The sequence below is a fragment of the Bufo bufo genome, chromosome 2, assembly GCF_905171765.1.
Source record: "Bufo bufo chromosome 2, aBufBuf1.1, whole genome shotgun sequence".
Taxonomy (NCBI): Eukaryota; Metazoa; Chordata; class Amphibia; order Anura; family Bufonidae; genus Bufo; species Bufo bufo.
In genome coordinates, this window is record NC_053390.1 from 774,055,419 (window position 1) to 774,073,033 (window position 17,615).

Below are 17,615 nucleotides of genomic sequence, written 5' to 3' on the forward strand. Positions count from 1 at the left end.
TATTTGCATTTGGTGTACTGCCCCTTTCAAGGGATTTTTCTGGGAATTTGGAGGGGGTCCAACTCCTGCCACCCCTCCCAATCATCTGTTTGAGGAAGCTCAAGTTTCCCTCTTTTGGAGTGACAGTCCCTATTTTGGACCCAAGTCCCTCAGTCCCTCTTTGCTCCTTAAATGTCCTTCTTTTTGATCTGATGTATAGATTTGCATTATTACATTTACATTATTAACCCAGAAAGTGTTCCTATCTGTATATTAGACCGCACCTTGTATATTATTTTCATTATTTGATGCAATTTGGATTTTAGAAAATTTCTATATTCAGATCATTTTTGCGCTATTGTGCAATAGGAAACTATTAAAGTGTATAAATATGCAGGGGGAAAAAATGGACTTTCACACAATGAACCATAAGTGTCCCTCTTTGACTGTCCATTGTCCAAAAAGTTGGGAGGTATGTCACACGGCAGACCAGGTTGCACTGTATATACTTAGGGAGTCTCTCACCACAGTGATGAGTCTCTTTCTTTCCTCGCACCAGAACCCAGAAAAGACACAAGCCACGTGGCCCTGTCATATCCCCAGACTTATGTGTTATTCATTATACAGTATAATGATGTTATGCCATTCAGTTTGTAAAAGTTTGTCCCTGCTACCTCCCGCTGGCTATCCTCTCTATTTCTCCTCCGCTTCTTCCTGTCTCTAGTTCACTGTGATCTACCTCATGGTATAAACTCTGACAAAAGATCATCTTTTTATCTGCTGTACTGCTGTAAATCTCAGTACAGTTCTTCTACATGATTCACCAGTTGGGTTGACACTGTCTGATTAGGTCCCTGGGTGTGAGTCCTGGTTGAACATAGATGATACACAGTAAATGCCGCCCGCAGAGCCTCACACTTACAGCCCAGTTATTGAGTCAGAATTGGCCCACAGTGCTCATAAACTCCTGACATTGTGTGTGGGACTCAAAACTAGTGCCCCTTCTTGCCTCACTGCCAGATTTGAGTGGGCCACATGGCTTGTGGGTGTTCTGAGTTTTGGGACTGTGCAGCCGTGGAACTTGGAACAGGCACAGGGCATGCAGCCCACCATGGGACCTGAGGACCTGCAGCAGTGAGTGGGCCTACACACAGGCTCTGCGTGGGTGGGACTGCATGACCGCACAGCTTAAAGGGAACACTGAAGGCAAGTGTATTTACCCTGGGCAAAAATAAATCACTTTAAAGGGGTTCACCGGGAATTAAGAAAATGAAAATACTTAAATATTACTTGAGTAGGGTTATTGGCTACGCTCGGGTCCACTACCCCATCATTTAGCTAACTAACCCTCCCCATTTTCTCTCCCAATAACCACACACAGCCACTGTTTGGATTAAATCGGCCACAGCAGCCGTCTTTTATTAAATAATATAAATAACATGAATAAACATAACACTTGATATAACAATGACATATATATATAAATATATAACTGACGAGGGAGGTCCTAGAAGCCGCCTAACTGCACCTTAAACGACCACAAACCACCACGGCAATTCCATCTTGCCCCCAGCCGCGTACCACAAGCTCGGGGACACCAACTGACGGACGCCATACCAAGCCAACCAGGTGCCCCAACTCTGAGAGTCCAGCCCCACCATTGAGGCCCTCTCATTCACCGTTACCATCCAGTAGCCCCAGCTTCTATGACCTCCCCCCGCCACGACTGCTGCGACAAACGCAACACTTAAAGACACACTCCGTCCACCACCCCTTATCCATTTTTTTTTTTTTTTACATACCTCTATTTATTTATAAAATACCTTTTTTTTTTTTTTTTTTTATATATATATACATCCCCTCTATAATATACCGTTGCCGCCCTGAAACATCCAAGTAAACACTAAGGGAGGGAGGGAGGGAGATGCTGGCTCTCTGCTTTCCTAAAATGGCGGGCGCTATCCTGCCTCACCACTACTTCAGCCTGCCGCTCCCCGCCCCTTCCTAGCTCCTCCCCCCTTTCCCTGCACGCTTCCACTTAACCCTTACCTTGCCTGACCCTTGCTCACAAAACCCCTCATGCCGGCCTCCCTTGAAGCGTGCCGCTTCGTCCGGCCTCACTTGAGTAGGGTTATTGGCTACGCTCGGGTCCACTACCCCATCATTTAGCTAACTAACCCTCCCCATTTTCTCTCCCAATAACCACACACAGCCACTGTTTGGATTAAATCGGCCACAGCAGCCGTCTTTTATTAAATAATATAAATAACATGAATAAACATAACACTTGATATAACAATGACATATATATATAAATATATATACATGTCTAACTGACGAGGGAGGTCCTAGAAGCCGCCTAACTGCACCTTAAACGACCACAAACCACCACGGCAATTCCATCTTGCCCCCAGCCGCGTACCACAAGCTCGGGGACACCAACTGACGGACGCCATACCAAGCCAACCAGGTGCCCCAACTCTGAGAGTCCAGCCCCACCATTGAGGCCCTCTCATTCACCGTTACCATCCAGTAGCCCCAGCTTCTATGACCTCCCCCCGCCAACAACGCGCAGCTTGACAGCCCTTAAGCTCGCGCGTTCCGCCACACCCGGAGGGCTGTTTCAATACCTCCCTGCAAGTCCAGTGACCACAAATCAATGCCCACCGCATTGAGGTGGACTCCATCCTGTCTCCAAAAGCCTCCTGTCCCTGCTTCCAACTCGGGGTGCCTCACCACCACCGCCCCATGTTTGGCACAGAACCGCCCAATCACCCTGTTCAGCTTAATCCTAGCCTTATTCAACCTTTCCACCGATCTCGCCTCCCTCCAGACCTTCCTGGGGACAATGTCCGACCACACAGTGACAACTGACGGGAAGAGGGACCACAAACGCAAAAAATCAAAACGGATATCCCTGATCAACTCTCTGCAAGGTCGGACCCCTAGGTCATTTCCCCCAACATGCAACACCAAGACATCTGGGACTCTATCTAACCTGGCTTGCCGATGAACCTCCTGCAAAACACTACCCCACACCATACCTCTACGTCCGATCCATCCCCCGATCAAACCCCAACTGCCGCCCATTCTGCCGAACATCCGCTCGCAATGCCCCCCAGAACACGAACGAATGGCCCAGGATCCATACTAACAACGGGGCATCACCTGAAAAAAGAACAAGACAAACATGGTTAGACACAGCCTTAAACTGCCCCTAAACGCACATACAGCCGAAAACGTTCCGACTCCCACCTCCCAATACGCTTAATCACTTCATCTCGCACCCCTAAGCGAGCAGCCTCCGTGGCAGCACCTATCCTGAAGGAATGACCCGTAAACTTGCCAGAGTCCATTCCCAGATTACGCAAACATTTCTTGAATTCCGCTATAAATTGAAATCGCGATAAAAAGGAGCCATCCTCGTGTCTGAGAATCGGGCCTGCCGCGACCCCTGCCCTTCCTTGAAAATCCCGCAAACACCGTAATGGACACAAGAGACATCCCGGCACCTCAAACAATGAGACTAAATGACCCCTCCCCTCCTGATCCGTCTTTGAAAATCTCAGAGAAATCACCACCCTGTCGTCATATAGCGTTACATCCTCACACCTCAGACCCCCTTCCCACCGCACACTTGCACACACTAACTCCCCTAAACGAAAGGCCCCGAAAAAAGCCAGAGCAAAGGCAAGTCTAAATAAGCTCACCTCCCAAGCCGAGCGACACACTCCAGCTGCCTGCTCCCCTAACTGTAACAATAATGAAAAAGACACCGGTAGGCGGGAATCTTTTACGCGCTGGAACCTTCTATAACCCTTCAAAATTTGCCGGACCAAAAAGGACTTAGTAATGTCCGGGGAATTCCGCAACTTGAATCCGAAAGCCAATCCCGCCATGCAACCATTGATCTTGGCAACCGACCAACCTTGATCCTTCACGTGGCCAATGAAAAGTAACAACGGAATTTCCCCGTCCAGTACCTCGACCCCTAGGTCCTTACACCACTGCTGCCACCTACTCCAAGCCCTATCATACATCCTCCACGTGCCTTCACTCAATGATGCCTGCAACAGAGCAGCTACGGTACCTCCAGGATCTCCCACAACGACTCTGGACACACCAATCCGACCTAGGAGTATATAGAAGGATTGCGCTGCAGGAGAGAAATCTTATTTGTGTGAATAAATGTTCCTTTTATCAGTCTTCAACCAGTGTGAACACAGGCCAACCTCACAATCCGACACTGGTATGGAGACCTGTGGTGTAATAAAAAGCGCACTATGGTGTAGCAAATTCCAAGCACTTAACGCACCATGTGAATAGATTATACTCACAGGATTTCCAGTGGGTAAATGCGTGTAGAAAACTGGATGGTATCTTCAATTGGATTCTGCTGAAAGAAGAGAACTATAGCGTAGTATGTAGTGACACTTAATGCGCCTGCAACAAAATTCTACTCACAGAACTTCACTGGTAAAGTGCATGGAAAAATTCTCTGCGGAGTCTTCACAGACAGCTGGGCAAATGGAACAGGCACGAATCAGGACACTTAGGCATGAGAAATCCTAAAAACAGTCCAGCAGATGAAACGCTTCTACACCTAGATGGCAATGAACCACAGCTTCCAAAAAGGACTAGCAGGTAGGATGGATACGCACCAAAGGGTCAGATAAAAAATTATTTAATAAAAGCCAAAAATTACAGCTTTAAAACATATATTAAAAATCTCTGTAATGCCCGACCCGGGTTTCGCCGTGATGCTTCGTCTGGGGCGTTGATGAGTAATTGAATTCCACAGAGTTTAAATTACCAGGAGAACCTCCCCTATACCACGTCATAGACACATCCACAGAAATACAAAGTAAGAATAAATGCATACAAGCAGATAAAATATGATAAAAGGCTAATTAGCTAATGGCAAATATATTAAAATAAGCAAGCATTAACGTCACACTCTATATTTAACCCTTGAGGCTGAATTGTTCCCAAGAGGAACATCCATTCAACCTCTCTTTTATTTATTAAGGAAATAAAATCCCCTCCACGGGTGGGTGTGTGCACTAGTTCCAGACCAAAAAATCGCAGACCTCTAGGGTTTTTATTGTGATGGATTTTAAAATGTAACGAGACGCTGTGGGTCTCGAGACCTTTTTTGATATTGCGTATGTGTTCCTGCACCCGAGTCTTTAGACTCCGTGTAGTCCTACCGACATATTGGAGGCCACAAGGGCACTCCAAAAGATAAATTACGCCAACATTATGGCAGGAAAATTGGCCCCTAATTTTCAGGATGGTATCCTTTGTTTTATTACTGGTGATTGTATCCACAAACCTGCCTCGGTCTTTTAGGATACGGTTTTTGCAAGGTAAGCAAAAGCCGCACCATGTGAACCTACCTTTATCTGTGCGAACGCGTTTTTTACTAGTGGCGAAACTGGCACTGCGGACCAATTTATTGGTAAGATTGTCGGCTCTTTTAAATATTACAGGAGGCCTTTCTGGCAGATCTTTGCTGAGTACAGGATCATTTTGAAGGATATGCCAATTTTTGCGAATCATGTTTTTAATACAACCCATCTTACTATTAAATCCGACCTGACTCGCATCCGGGGCCAGCTGGCGAAACCGCTCCCACTGAAAACGAGAAAGTGCGTCAGCTATACAGTTAGAGGAACCAGGCACATGCACCGCAAACACCCAAGCATTAAGGGACAAGCACCGGAGAACCAACTGCTGCAACAGGCAAATAACCGGGGGGGAAGAAGCCGTTACACTATTGATGGCTTGCACAACTCCCAAGTTGTCACAATGGAAACGGACTTTCTTGTGCCGAAACTTCTCCCCCCAGAGCGTGACTGCCAACACAATGGGGAATAGTTCCAGCAATGCCACGTTTTTTACCCATCCTTTTAGTACCCAGGACTCAGGCCACTGACCCGCACACCACTGCCCTTCACAGTACGCCCCAAAACCCACTCCACCCGCAGCATCCGTGAACAATTCGAAATCAAACGCATCAACCACCCCCCCCCCCCCCCCATAACTAATGCTCTGCCATTAAACTGCTGTAAAAAGGAATCCCAAACCTTCAAACCACACCTCCTGTTGCCGAAGCCAATCTCCTACTAAAAATGCGGCCCATTGGGAGGATTCTGCATGCAAAATTTAATTTGCCCAACAAAGACTGCAGGTCCCGCAGGCGAATCTTTTTTGCTGTCAATGCCGCCGCCACCTCTGTTCTTAAATCTGACACTTTGTCTACTGGTAGCCTACACTCCATCCGCAGTGTATCGATGACAATACCCAAAAAGCTTAGTTCAGTAGCCGGCCCCACTGTTTTATCCACCGCTAAAGGGACTCCAAAACACTCAAAAACAGACTGCAATGTGGATAACAACAACGAACAAACCCTAGATCCCCCCGGCCCCAAACACAGGAAATCATCCAAATAATGAATGACAGAGTGACAACCTGATTCCTGAACCACCACCCACTCCATAAAAGAACTGAAACGCTCAAAATATGCACACGATATTGAACAGCCCATTGGCAAACACCTATCCACAAAATAAGCGCCATTCCAAAAACAACCCAGTAAATACAAACTATCCGGGTGAACTGGCAACAACCGAAATGCCGCTTCAATGTCACATTTTGCCAACAGGGTACCCGGACCCAGCTTCCTTACCCACTCCACAGCCGCATCAAAGGAGGCATAAACCACAGAACAAAGTTCCGGGTCAATGCCCTCATTGACCGACGCACCCTTAGGGAATGATAAATGGTGGATGAGCCTAAATTTGTTAGGGATCAAACCCAAAGGGGAAACTCGCAAGTTACTGATGGGTGATTTAACAAACGGACCATCCATCCTCCCTAGGGAAACCTCTTTAGCTAACTTTGCTGTCACTATGTCCGGGAACTGCAATGCCGAACGCAAATTCTTCCGCTTCTCTATGACTGGTAACGGGTATGAAGGTATATGAAAACCGAACTTAAACCCCAAACACAAAAATTCAGCTAACTCCTGGTTCGGATATCTATTTAGATGATCCACCATCCTTTCCACTCGTACCGGAGTCAGCCCCTTTTGCAAAACTATCCCCACCCCTCTGTCTACCCCCTCTAAAACATCTGCTAGCCCCATGGCCCCCGCCACACACGGAACATTCATGCCTAAATTTGCATTTTTGGCCGAATTTGCAATTTCCCTCATTGAAAAGGAAGCAGTATCCTCTTCCAACTGGGGGCGTCCCTGTACCTTGCTGTACCCCAACCCCTGACTCACTCCGAAAGGACTGACCACTCCTGCCTGGCGCTGTCACCCTCATCCATAACGCAATGTCCTTATGGTCCCATCTCATATTAGGACGGACCGCTTTCCTCTGACGAAACTGTTCGTCATACCGTAACCACCCGGAACCCCCATACACTCTATAGGCTTCCCCAATAGCATCTAAATAGCAAAATAAAGGGGAACAGCATTCCGGACTCTTCTCCCCAATTACACTCGCCAAAATAGCAAAGGCCTGCAGCCAATTACTAAATGACCTGGGGATGAGGCGATAACGACGCTTATCATCCTCCTCCTTCCTTACTCCGTCCTTCTTTACCACATCAAGGTTGAAACGTTCCAACGGAAGCAGCGAAAAAATTTCTATATACTCTCCCTTGCAAATTTTCTCACGAACCTTCGTTTTCAAATGCGCTCCCAGGGGACCCTCAAAGCAGACATACACCTCCCCTTTTGCGGCATCATCTAATCTGGGCCTATCCTCATCACCTCCCGCCTGCGTCTGCACTGACACTGATTCGGCTACACCTGTGCTATTGGCCACTGCTACATTACTATTGCTAGCGGTCGCCGGTACATTGCTATTTTCTGTCCCCAACCCCCACGCTGCTAAGGGGGTAGCCCCCATTGCCCCCCTATCCTGACTAATCCCCGCTAAACCACACAGCAAGCGCCCCAAACCACCGATAATAGCACTATTGCTCCCACCCACCTCAGGCGCCACATTAAATAAAGATAACAGTGTTCCCAGTGATGTCTCACCTAGCTGCCCGGGTGCTGTGAACCCGGCAGCCGCAGGTCCTGCTTCCTGACGGACGACTCCTGGATCCACGACATTCCTTTGATGGGTACTTGCGCTGTTCGCCGGCAGCACCCCAGCCGGATCACTGCTGGGTGCGTTAGGGATGGCTCCGGGACGCCCTCTGTCCTCGACGGTGTCAGGACCAGTAGCGAACTGTCCGCCCTCAGGAAATGGCCTGCGCACCTCCCTGTCCTCCACATAAGCATCTGCGCGCCTGTCTTCATGCCCAAAAGGCCTGCTCTGGGGCGGGGAGCCGGCCAGAACAGCCTCGTCCTCCTCCTCTGTAAGAAGCTCATCTTGGCAAGGCCTGCGCCCGTCCCTGGCACCTACAGGCGCAGCCTCGTGTGCCAATGAAAGGGGCTCATCCTGTAAGGGCCTGCGCCGGGCCGCCCTGGCCGACCGCGCAGCCCCGCTGCTGCCTCTGCTGCCACTACCTCTCCCTCGCTGAGCAGGCCTCCGACTCCTGGGAACAGGAGGGGATCCTGCAGAACCAGGTCCTGCTGCTGCTGCCACGATGGGCTGAGGGGAAGGCCCCACAGCTTCTGGAGGGTCCCGCCGGACATATGGATTCCTCCCACGCCGGGAGGCCGCAGGAGCCCTGGAATGCTCCCGGCGTGGAGGGTCCCTTGTGGGGCTCCTGACACGGCGCCGGACCCGGGGGGGTAAATCGGGGCTCAGGCGCGCCGGCGGCCGTACCCGCCGCGGCCGTGTAGCTGCTGGATTAGGGCTAGACGTGCCCACCTCCGCCCCCCCTAGCAATGCGGTCACCTGCTGCTCCAGCCAGTCACTGCCCCTGGTGTCCGCCGCTTCCCTCAATCGCCGCAGCATCGCCTCCACTGCGTCTGCCATTGCAGTATGCGATGCTGCCCTTCAGATGCTAGATGCTGGCTCTCTGCTTTCCTAAAATGGCGGGCGCTATCCTGCCTCACCACTACTTCAGCCTGCCGCTCCCCGCCCCTTCCTAGCTCCTCCCCCCTTTCCCTGCACGCTTCTACTTAACCCTTACCTTGCCTGACCCTTGCTCACAAAACCCCTCATGCCGGCCTCCCTTGAAGCGTGCCGCTTCGTCCGGCCTCACTTTATTATAAATATATTCTCAAATACCAAATAAATATTTAGAGAGGGCTCACCTACTGATCAAGAGTGGTATGGGTGCACCTACAAAGAAGATTCACCCAATCTTCTAAGGATAATTAAATTGGAAAATAGAGAAAAGTAGTAGGGCACACCTTCATTTGGTTACACGTGGAGAGTTTGTATCACAATAGTTTATTCAACAGTAAATTGTTATATAGTACTTATTTAAAATACATGCTAAATAATGCTTATAAAATTAGGATTTATGAAAATAAAAAACATATAAAACATAAAAACACAATTCAGAATAGTTCTAAGGTTCCTATATTCGTGCTTTGAGTCTATATAGATAGAGAAATAGTATTGTCCCTCCGGTGGGTTCACTAACCCGACTGATGTCACAGTCAACGGTATTTGAAAAATATAGGACAATCAAATATTCGGATAAGGTCCTCGATATAGTCACTTATATTGCTGATTTTAAATCACTTTATGCAATCAATATAGTACCATCAGATATCGCTGCCTGCTTATACAATCATTCGGTACTGCTTTACTCACTGTTCAGTTGAGTTGTGCCGATTCTTGTTGTATCTCACGTGTAGAGAAGTTGCTTCACGCAGTAATCTGGTTTCCAAAAGACTTTATCAGAGGCTTGTCTGTAAGCTTTGGGATCCTCGGTAGTCATTTGTAGGTGTGCCGTGCTAGTGATTGCCTGATATTATTCCTGCGCAGATGGTTAATTCAACGCAAAGTCAGGTCTCACTAGGGAATACGAATTTTCGGCTTTTCCTTTACAGATTTGATTACCGATCCCTCTCCTCTTGCTTGGCTTAAAGCGCTTCAATGCTCCGGGTCCCGTACTTTGTTTCATGTGGCTGTTGGTTACCATACGCGTTTCGGAGTGAACTAAGACTCCTTCCTCAGTGGCTAATTTTTCCCATGAAAATGGTCGATTTTTATATTCCTTTACCAGGTGTGGTTTAAATTAATTCAATTGTGCTGTGTTGAAAATGTGACATGGATTCCTTAGGGACTCTACATTCCCACTACATTCCCCCAAAAAACATCTTCAGTAAGTTCTACTACAAATACTCACCAGCATACGATAAAAGACTTCCTTACGTGCAACTCCAATAGCGTAATTTATATCATACAGTGCCCCTGCAAAGGACAATATGTAGGGAGAACTAAAAGAATGCTTAAGGTACGCATAGCAGAACACATCTCCAACATAAAGAAGGGTTACGAAAAACATACTCTATCAAATCATTTTAAAATCACACATAATCAGAACCCAAAGGGACTTACCTTCACAGCCCTAGAGAAAGTAGAAATAGATTGGAGGGGTGGTAATCACATCAAGAGGATGTCAAGGATAGAATCCAGACACATTTTCGAATTCAATACCCTTCTACCAGCAGGATTAAACGCTGAAATTTGAGTTGAGTTGGAGGGGGATCCCTCACCGAGGAGGGGCCCGTGAGTTATGGTATGCCTCCGGATCCTCCCTCGGTGGTGGACCCCCCTTTCCCATATTTACCCTGCTACCTGTTGCCTTGCTTCGTACCGCCTTATCATTTATTGTTCTTTACTTTCCAAGATCGCAAATTACAATCGTGTTTTGACCCTTTATGATATCCATCATATAGTACACCGATTTTAAAGGGACCTGCCAAGCCTTTTAAAACAAGGGATTTAGAAAGGGAAATGTTTGGAAATGTCTGGATTCTATGTTGCTAAAAATAATACTTTTAAACAAAGACGGCATAAGGATAACACTAGCAACCATATAGGAAAATTATAACATATAGAGATTCTTTCAAATACTTGGATAAAATGAATATCATGAAAAACGCAGTGAGACTTTGTTTAAAAAAAACGCATATGCGAGACATGCGTTATTTTCTGCAATAATTGGGATTAGTATGATTAAATACATACATAGGATGAAATATGATAGTCTACGCTATAAGGATAGTGAACTATGCCGTCCTGTTTTATGGTATCACATTTTATTGCATTTTATTTTATTTTACTGCAAAGTCATTGCATTTTAGTAAATGTTTAAATATCTATTGATGATTTCATATATTGTTTTCTCTTTTGAGAGTATATACAACTTTATAGTTGAAATGTTTTTGTTCATATATATGCAGCAGGCTGAATCCAGCCTGCTTTTGTGGGAGGGGCGTAGGGGGCTTCTTAAGCCCAAGCCGCCCAGCTCACCGGGTGCACGTCCTCTCTCGCCTGACGCTGGTAGGAGGAGCTGCACCCGTCACTTGCATTTACGGCCCGAAAGCTGCCTGCACGTGCAGCGGTTTCTGCACGCCAGAACCGCCAACTCCAAGGTAAATCCCCCCTCCGGTAACCTCATCCCCGTCCCCCACCCTCCTCAGCTCCCGCCCATCCCCCCGCCACCAGTCTCCTCCGCACCCCGCCCGGTCACTTGCCTCCTCTCCTTCCGCTTCCGTCTCGCCGGCTTGCGCTCCAACCTGGAGCGCATCACGTGACCGCGGCTCGGCGTCCCGGAAGTCGGCAGGAGCGGGCGCTCCCGTCTCTGGCCCCGGCTCGTCCTCCTCTCGCTCCCAGCGCTCATGGATGCACGGATATCCACGAGCGTCGGGGGATTCGCCTAGCTTCAGCGGCACTCCCCCCCCCCCCCGGACCCAGCCGGACCGCTGCCGGTGCCGTTGGTCGTGGGGGGGGAGGATATGGATAACACTGCCTCCTCAGCTCCCGCCCGTCGCCCCGCCGCCAGTCTCCTCCGCACCCCGCCCGGTCACTTGCCTCCTCTCCTGCCGCTTCCGTCTCGCCGGCTTGCGCTCCAACCTGGAGCGCATCACGTGACCGCGGCGCGGCGTCCCGGAAGTCGGCAGGAGCAGGCGCTTCCTTCTCTGGCCCCGGCTCGTCCTCCTCTCGCTCCCACCGCTCGGGATGCACGGATATCCACGAGCGTCTGGGGGGGAAAAGGGGGGGGGCCTGGAAGACAGCCCAGCTTGCTGCCTGGCGTGCCCCTGCCCAGGCCCCCGCCACCCCCACTTCCTCCTGTCACCCTGCCCAGGCCGGTACCCCGCTCCCGGCCGCGGCAGGGGGCCAGGGAGGAAGGAGGAAAAAAAAAAAAAAAAAACAGTACATCACCAAACACCGCCTTCACATGGCCATCCATGTCTAAAAAACGCACAACCCCCCCCCCCCACTATCCACCTTCCATCATCCCTGGCACCCGCATCGGGGGAGGGACAGTACGGTCTTCGCTCGGCATCTGTCCCTCCCACTTTTGCCCCCCCCCCCTTCCCTAAACACCGGTTCGCACACCCACCACCACTGGGGCATTTCCCCGCGCGGGCTGGCCTTCCCCTTTGCGCTGGTCCGGTCCCCTCCCCGCCAAGCGTCGCCCGCGGCCGGGGAAGGGGGGGGGGCCCAGCGGCTCGGGGGGTCCACCAGCCCAGCACCCGCCAGGTGACCAGCGTCATCCTTCTTCGGGTGGTCACGTCCGGGTAACCAAAAAAAAAATAAAAAAAATAAAAATTTTCATGTTTCCCAACCCGTCCACCCTCCACTACTTTTTTGTCCGCAGGAACGCCCTGCTCTCTTCTCATCTCTTTCCGCTCTCTTAAAAAAAAAAAAAAGTTCACAGGCAAGGCCTGTTTCCATCCGACATCGCCTGGCCGTGTCCTATCTCTCTCTTTGTTTTCCGCTCGGGTCACGCAACCCAGGTGTCTTCAAGGTGGTACGCCCACCTCGCATTCCCACACCTACCCCCGGGCCGGGTACGCCCAGGCCCCACTTTGTCCCAACAGTCTTCTTCACAGGTACGCCCTGAACCGCCCCTCAACCCGTCCACCCAGGATCGCCGGGCTCACAATTCTCTCAGCGTCCCCTCGCTACAACCCCATCGGTTCCGCAAGGACGCAATCCTACCCACGTGTTTTTCCACTCCTTGGCTCGCCGCTGCAGCAGTCACGCGCCATCCCCCGGCTCCGGCCCGGTCAAATGCCAGGAAACCTCTGGTCTCGCACCAGTTGCGCTTTCCTTAAATCAACACGTTCGGTCTTGTCCTTTCAGGTGACTAAGCTACTCCGTGAGTGCTCCCTTGGAATCCTTTGGGCCCCCTTTTTTTTGGTCGTCCAGGTAAGTAGCGACCACGATTCACTATTCCGGCCGCCCGGCACAGCCAATCGTGGCATCATATACTGTTCTTTTCAGGTGAACCAGGGATAATCTCGGCTTCGCCAGGTCGCTTCCGTCCCCTCTGTTCACGGCATTAACAGCTCCAGCATCTTAAGGTAAGGTTATAAACCACGCCCAGTAAGGGGACCTTGCGTCCTCCGGCCTCGCCCCGACGCTGGGCACCTCCGTCCCGCCACGCGCTTCTCTCTGTAATACCACCCGCACCCACCTCGCTTCCCCCTCCAGCTTTCCTTTCCCCTCTTCGTTTCAGCTCCAACATGTCCCACGTGTCCGACATCGAGGACGCTCTATCGATCGTGGAGTCTGCGGTATCGGAACGGGCAAGTCGCTCTTCTTACCGGACTTGGACCATCCCCAAGATGATTGCCGAGCTGGACAAGCGAGGAATCCGCCATTCGGCCACAGCTCGAAAGGCCGAATTATATCACCTATTGTTTCCTGAGCCATCCACAGGGTCCACGGAGCAGATCCCCATGTCGACCATACAGCTGTCACTAACGCAGCTACACGCCACGATAAACAATTTGTCCAGTTCCATCTGTGACATGAACACCAGGCTCCAGGCAGTCGAAAGCAGGGACGCTTCACCTGCCGCACCCTCCAGTCCCGCCCCTGGTCCTTCCACTTCCCAGCCATCTTCCTCAGGTAGGTTGTCTGGGCCGCCCGAAATAGCCCCCTCCTTTTTCGTCCCCGAAAACCTGCGCAGGGACATTCTCGCAGGCAAGGACGTGAACCTGGCTGCGGTCCTCATCTCCACGCACGACACGGTGGAAAACCGGACCATCGCTTGCGGGGACGTGTCCGTAGTCCTGAAGGCCAAAGACGCGAGGTTGAACAAAAAACTCTCCATCCCAGAGTTCGTGCTTGCGTTCAGCCTCTACCGCGACATCATCTGCGCAGCACACCCAGCCAGAAGAGAGGAGCTGGACGCATATTTATACAGGGTCACGGAGCTCGGGCACAAATACGGAGGATTTGCATATTACGACTATCACCGGTCATTTTCGGCGAAGGCAGCTGCAGCCCTCGCCCAGTTCCAGCATATCACCAACTGGGCCTCCCTCGACATGGAGCTATTCTGCAGACACTTTGCAGGTCTCAGGTCTCCTTTTTGCTCCTTCTGCCAGTCAGTCCCGCACGCCTCCGATTGGTGCCCAAGCTCCCACGCCTCCCCCCTGCCAAAACAGCAGCCGAGCACTTCGGCCCCCCAGAAACCGGGTCCGCTCCTGGACAAATTGGGTCGCCCCATCGTGTACCTGGGAAAAAACCAGTTGTGCAACAACTTCAACTCCAGCTTCTGCAACTATAGCAAATGTAAGGCGCTCCACATTTGTTCCACCTGCTTCCGGGCCCACCCCCAGTCCACCTGCTCCCATCGCTCGGCCAAAAGCTGACTGGCCGACATTAATGTCCCCCTTCTCATCTCCCTCCTCAATACCCACCACGATCCCGCCTTCGTCCAATTCCTGCATTCCGGTTTTTCATCAGGCTTCCACACCGGCCTGGTCACCCTGCCTCGGGATTCCTGGGAGACCCCCAATCTCATGTCAGCCATGACGGACCCGGCCTCGGTGGATTCCCTTCTGCAGGTCGAGCTGCAGAAGGGTTTCATCATAGGGCCTTTTCCCACCCCTCCCTTCCAAGTCTACAGGGTGAGCCCCATTGGGTTGGTCCGCAGCAAAATTCCAATAAAAACCGACTAATATATGATTTGTCAGCACCTCATGCATCCAGCACCCCGAGCCTCAACTCGTTGATACCATCAGAAGAATACTCCATGCGCTATTCTTCCCTGGACGAAGCCATCCAACTCATCCTACAGGTAGGGGCAGGGGCTTGGCTCTCAAAAGCGGACATTTCGGACGCTTTCAAGCTCCTACCAATCCAGCCCCACCTCTGGAGGTTTCACGGGATCAAATGGAGGGACCAGTATTACTTTGCCACCCGCCTCACGTTCGGGTCAAAGAGCAGCCCCTGGCTCTTTGATCAGTTCGCCCAGGCCCTCCATTGGATCCTGGTAAACCACGGCAACTGTCCCAGAGTCATACACTACCTGGACGATTTCTTACTGGTCGAGAACCCAAACCATGTGCCCGACAGGTTGGAAAGCCTCCTCTGCATTTTTTCCGCCTTACAGGTCCCAGTGGCGCCATCAAAGGTTGACGGCCCTAGCACGGTCCTCACCTTCTTGGGTATCACGCTCGATACCTGCAGAATGGAAGCCAGACTCCCAGAGGACAAACTAGTCAGGCTCCAGTCATTCATTTCTGCTCACATCGGTTCCAGAACCATGTCCAAGGGCGACCTGCAGTCACTGTTGGGTTCTCTCAACTTTGCAACCCGCATCATGCCGCAGGGACGATCCTTCACAGCAAGACTCCTCCAGTTGTTACCCACAGCCTCAACCCAGGACTCGCTGATCCAACTGGACCGGGAAGCCCTGGCCGACCTGGACATGTGGAGGGTCTTTCTGTCAGCATGGAATGGCATCTCCATGTTCGTCCCTCACTGGAGCCCCACCTGCCCGACCGTGTACTCTGACGCAGCAGCATCCGTCGGGTTCGGCGCCTTATTCGGCCACCAGTGGTTCGCTGATTCCTGGCCCTCCCAGATCCTCTCAGACCCTCAAGCCATCCAGTCCTCTCCTCTCCTTGAATTGTACCCCATCGTGGCAGCAGCTCAAGTCTGGGGCAAAGTATGGAGCAACATGCCCGTGCGTTTTTTCACCGACAACCACACGGTCGTCGACATCATCTCCAAAGGCAGATCCAGTTCACCCAAAGTCATGCGCTTCCTACGCAAACTCACCTGGCTTGCCCTCAAGTTCAATTTCCATGTTTCTTGCACCCACATCCAGGGTATCAGGAACGTCGCAGCAGATGCCTTGTCTCGCTTAAACCTGACTCTCTTCTTCCAGGTCATGCCTCAAGCCGACAGAATCGGGATTCCACCCCCGGACTTCGGCTCTCTGATCCTGGACTAGACAGGCACCTAGTCATGGCTCATACTCTCATCCGCAAGTCCCTGTCCGAAAACTCCACAAGGAACTACCAGTCGGGTTGGAAAGCTTTCGAGGTATTTCGTCACCTTCACCCCAGGGGCAACGTAAGCGAAACCGCTTTCATCATGGCTTTCCTGGCATACTGCCACAAGGACCTACACCTCTCCTTCAGCACCATCAGATCGTATCTGTCAGGAGTCCAGCATCACCTCATGATCCGTCAGCCAGACAGCAACCCTATCTTTTCTTCCCACGCCATCAAAGCCACACTGCGGGGTATTCAAAAATGCTCTCACAAATCCGGACCCGCCAGGCAACCCGTCTCAGGGGACCTGTTCAGGAAACTCTCATCCTCCCTAGACGGCAGTCCTTTTGGCCCTTTCAGAAGCTGCATTCTCAAAGCCGCCCTCTACCTAAGCTTCTACGGCTTTCTCCGGCCCGGGGAATTCACCGGCACCTCTCCTCACAACTCAGGCCCGGCGCTAAACCAACTCACCCGTAGTCGCGAGCGTTTCACCTTCACCTTGCCAGTCTCCAAAACCTCACAAATCGGGCCCCCAGTGCACATAGAATACTTCCCGACTTCCAACTCCTGGTGTCCCGTGGCCGTCCTCAACGGGTTACTCACCACACTGGGCAATCGGGCTCCCGCCAGCCCTCTTCTTCCTTTCCCGTCACGACCTCTCACGTCCTCGCAGTTTGTCAAACACATTCGCAGCCTCGCGTCCGGGTTTGGGTTCAACCCCTAGGCCATCACGGGCCATTCATTCCGGATCGGAGCCGCCTCCGCCGCCTCCAAACATGGGGTCCCGGCCCATATCATCCGTAAGATGGGCCGCTGGAAGTCCTCTTGCTTCTCACGATACATCCCGCACCCGAAAGCCGAAATCGCTGCGGCTTTCTCTGACTTAGTTCTGTAGTACCATCTTTCACAATAAAGAGTCGCTCCTTACACCTTTCCTACTCGTATTTTGCCCCCTTTATTTGGCCTACCCTCGTCACGTGGCAACAGGCACACCACCAGCCACTGTAGCTAGATTAGGTTCAGTCACACTCCACAGGCTTCGCGCCGCAGCCAGGACCACAAATGCAGCAGGCTGAATCCAGCCTGCTTTTGTGGGAGGGGCGTAGGGGGCTTCTTAAGCCCAAGCCGCCCAGCTCACCGGGTGCACGTCCTCTCTCGCCCCTCCCTCCCGACCCTTCTCTTTACATCTCCCATAGGGTATGCCCCCTTTATTTGGCCTACCCTCGTCACGTGGCAACAG

General features: G+C 51.3%; 1 protein-coding gene across 1 annotated transcript; it reads left to right on the forward strand.

The window, feature by feature from the left end:
• The first annotated feature begins 13,791 nt into the window (after positions 1–13,791).
• Positions 13,792–17,099, forward strand: LOC120991052. Its single transcript, XM_040419945.1, has 2 exons — positions 13,792–13,994; positions 16,267–17,099. The coding sequence occupies exons 1-2, from the start codon at positions 13,823–13,825 to the stop codon at positions 17,097–17,099; spliced, it is 1,005 nt and encodes a 334-aa protein (XP_040275879.1). The 5' UTR covers positions 13,792–13,822.
• The last annotated feature ends 516 nt before the right edge of the window (positions 17,100–17,615 follow it).

Excerpts from the sequence above, each read along its gene's own strand:
- LOC120991052 (XM_040419945.1), top strand. The coding sequence starts at position 13,823 with ATGTCGACCATACAGCTGTCACTAACGCAGCTACACGCCACGATAAAC. Across the intron at positions 13,995-16,266 it reads TTCCCAGCCATCTTCCTCAG|GTCATGCCTCAAGCCGACAG; the intron begins GTAGGTTGTCTG and ends CTCTTCTTCCAG.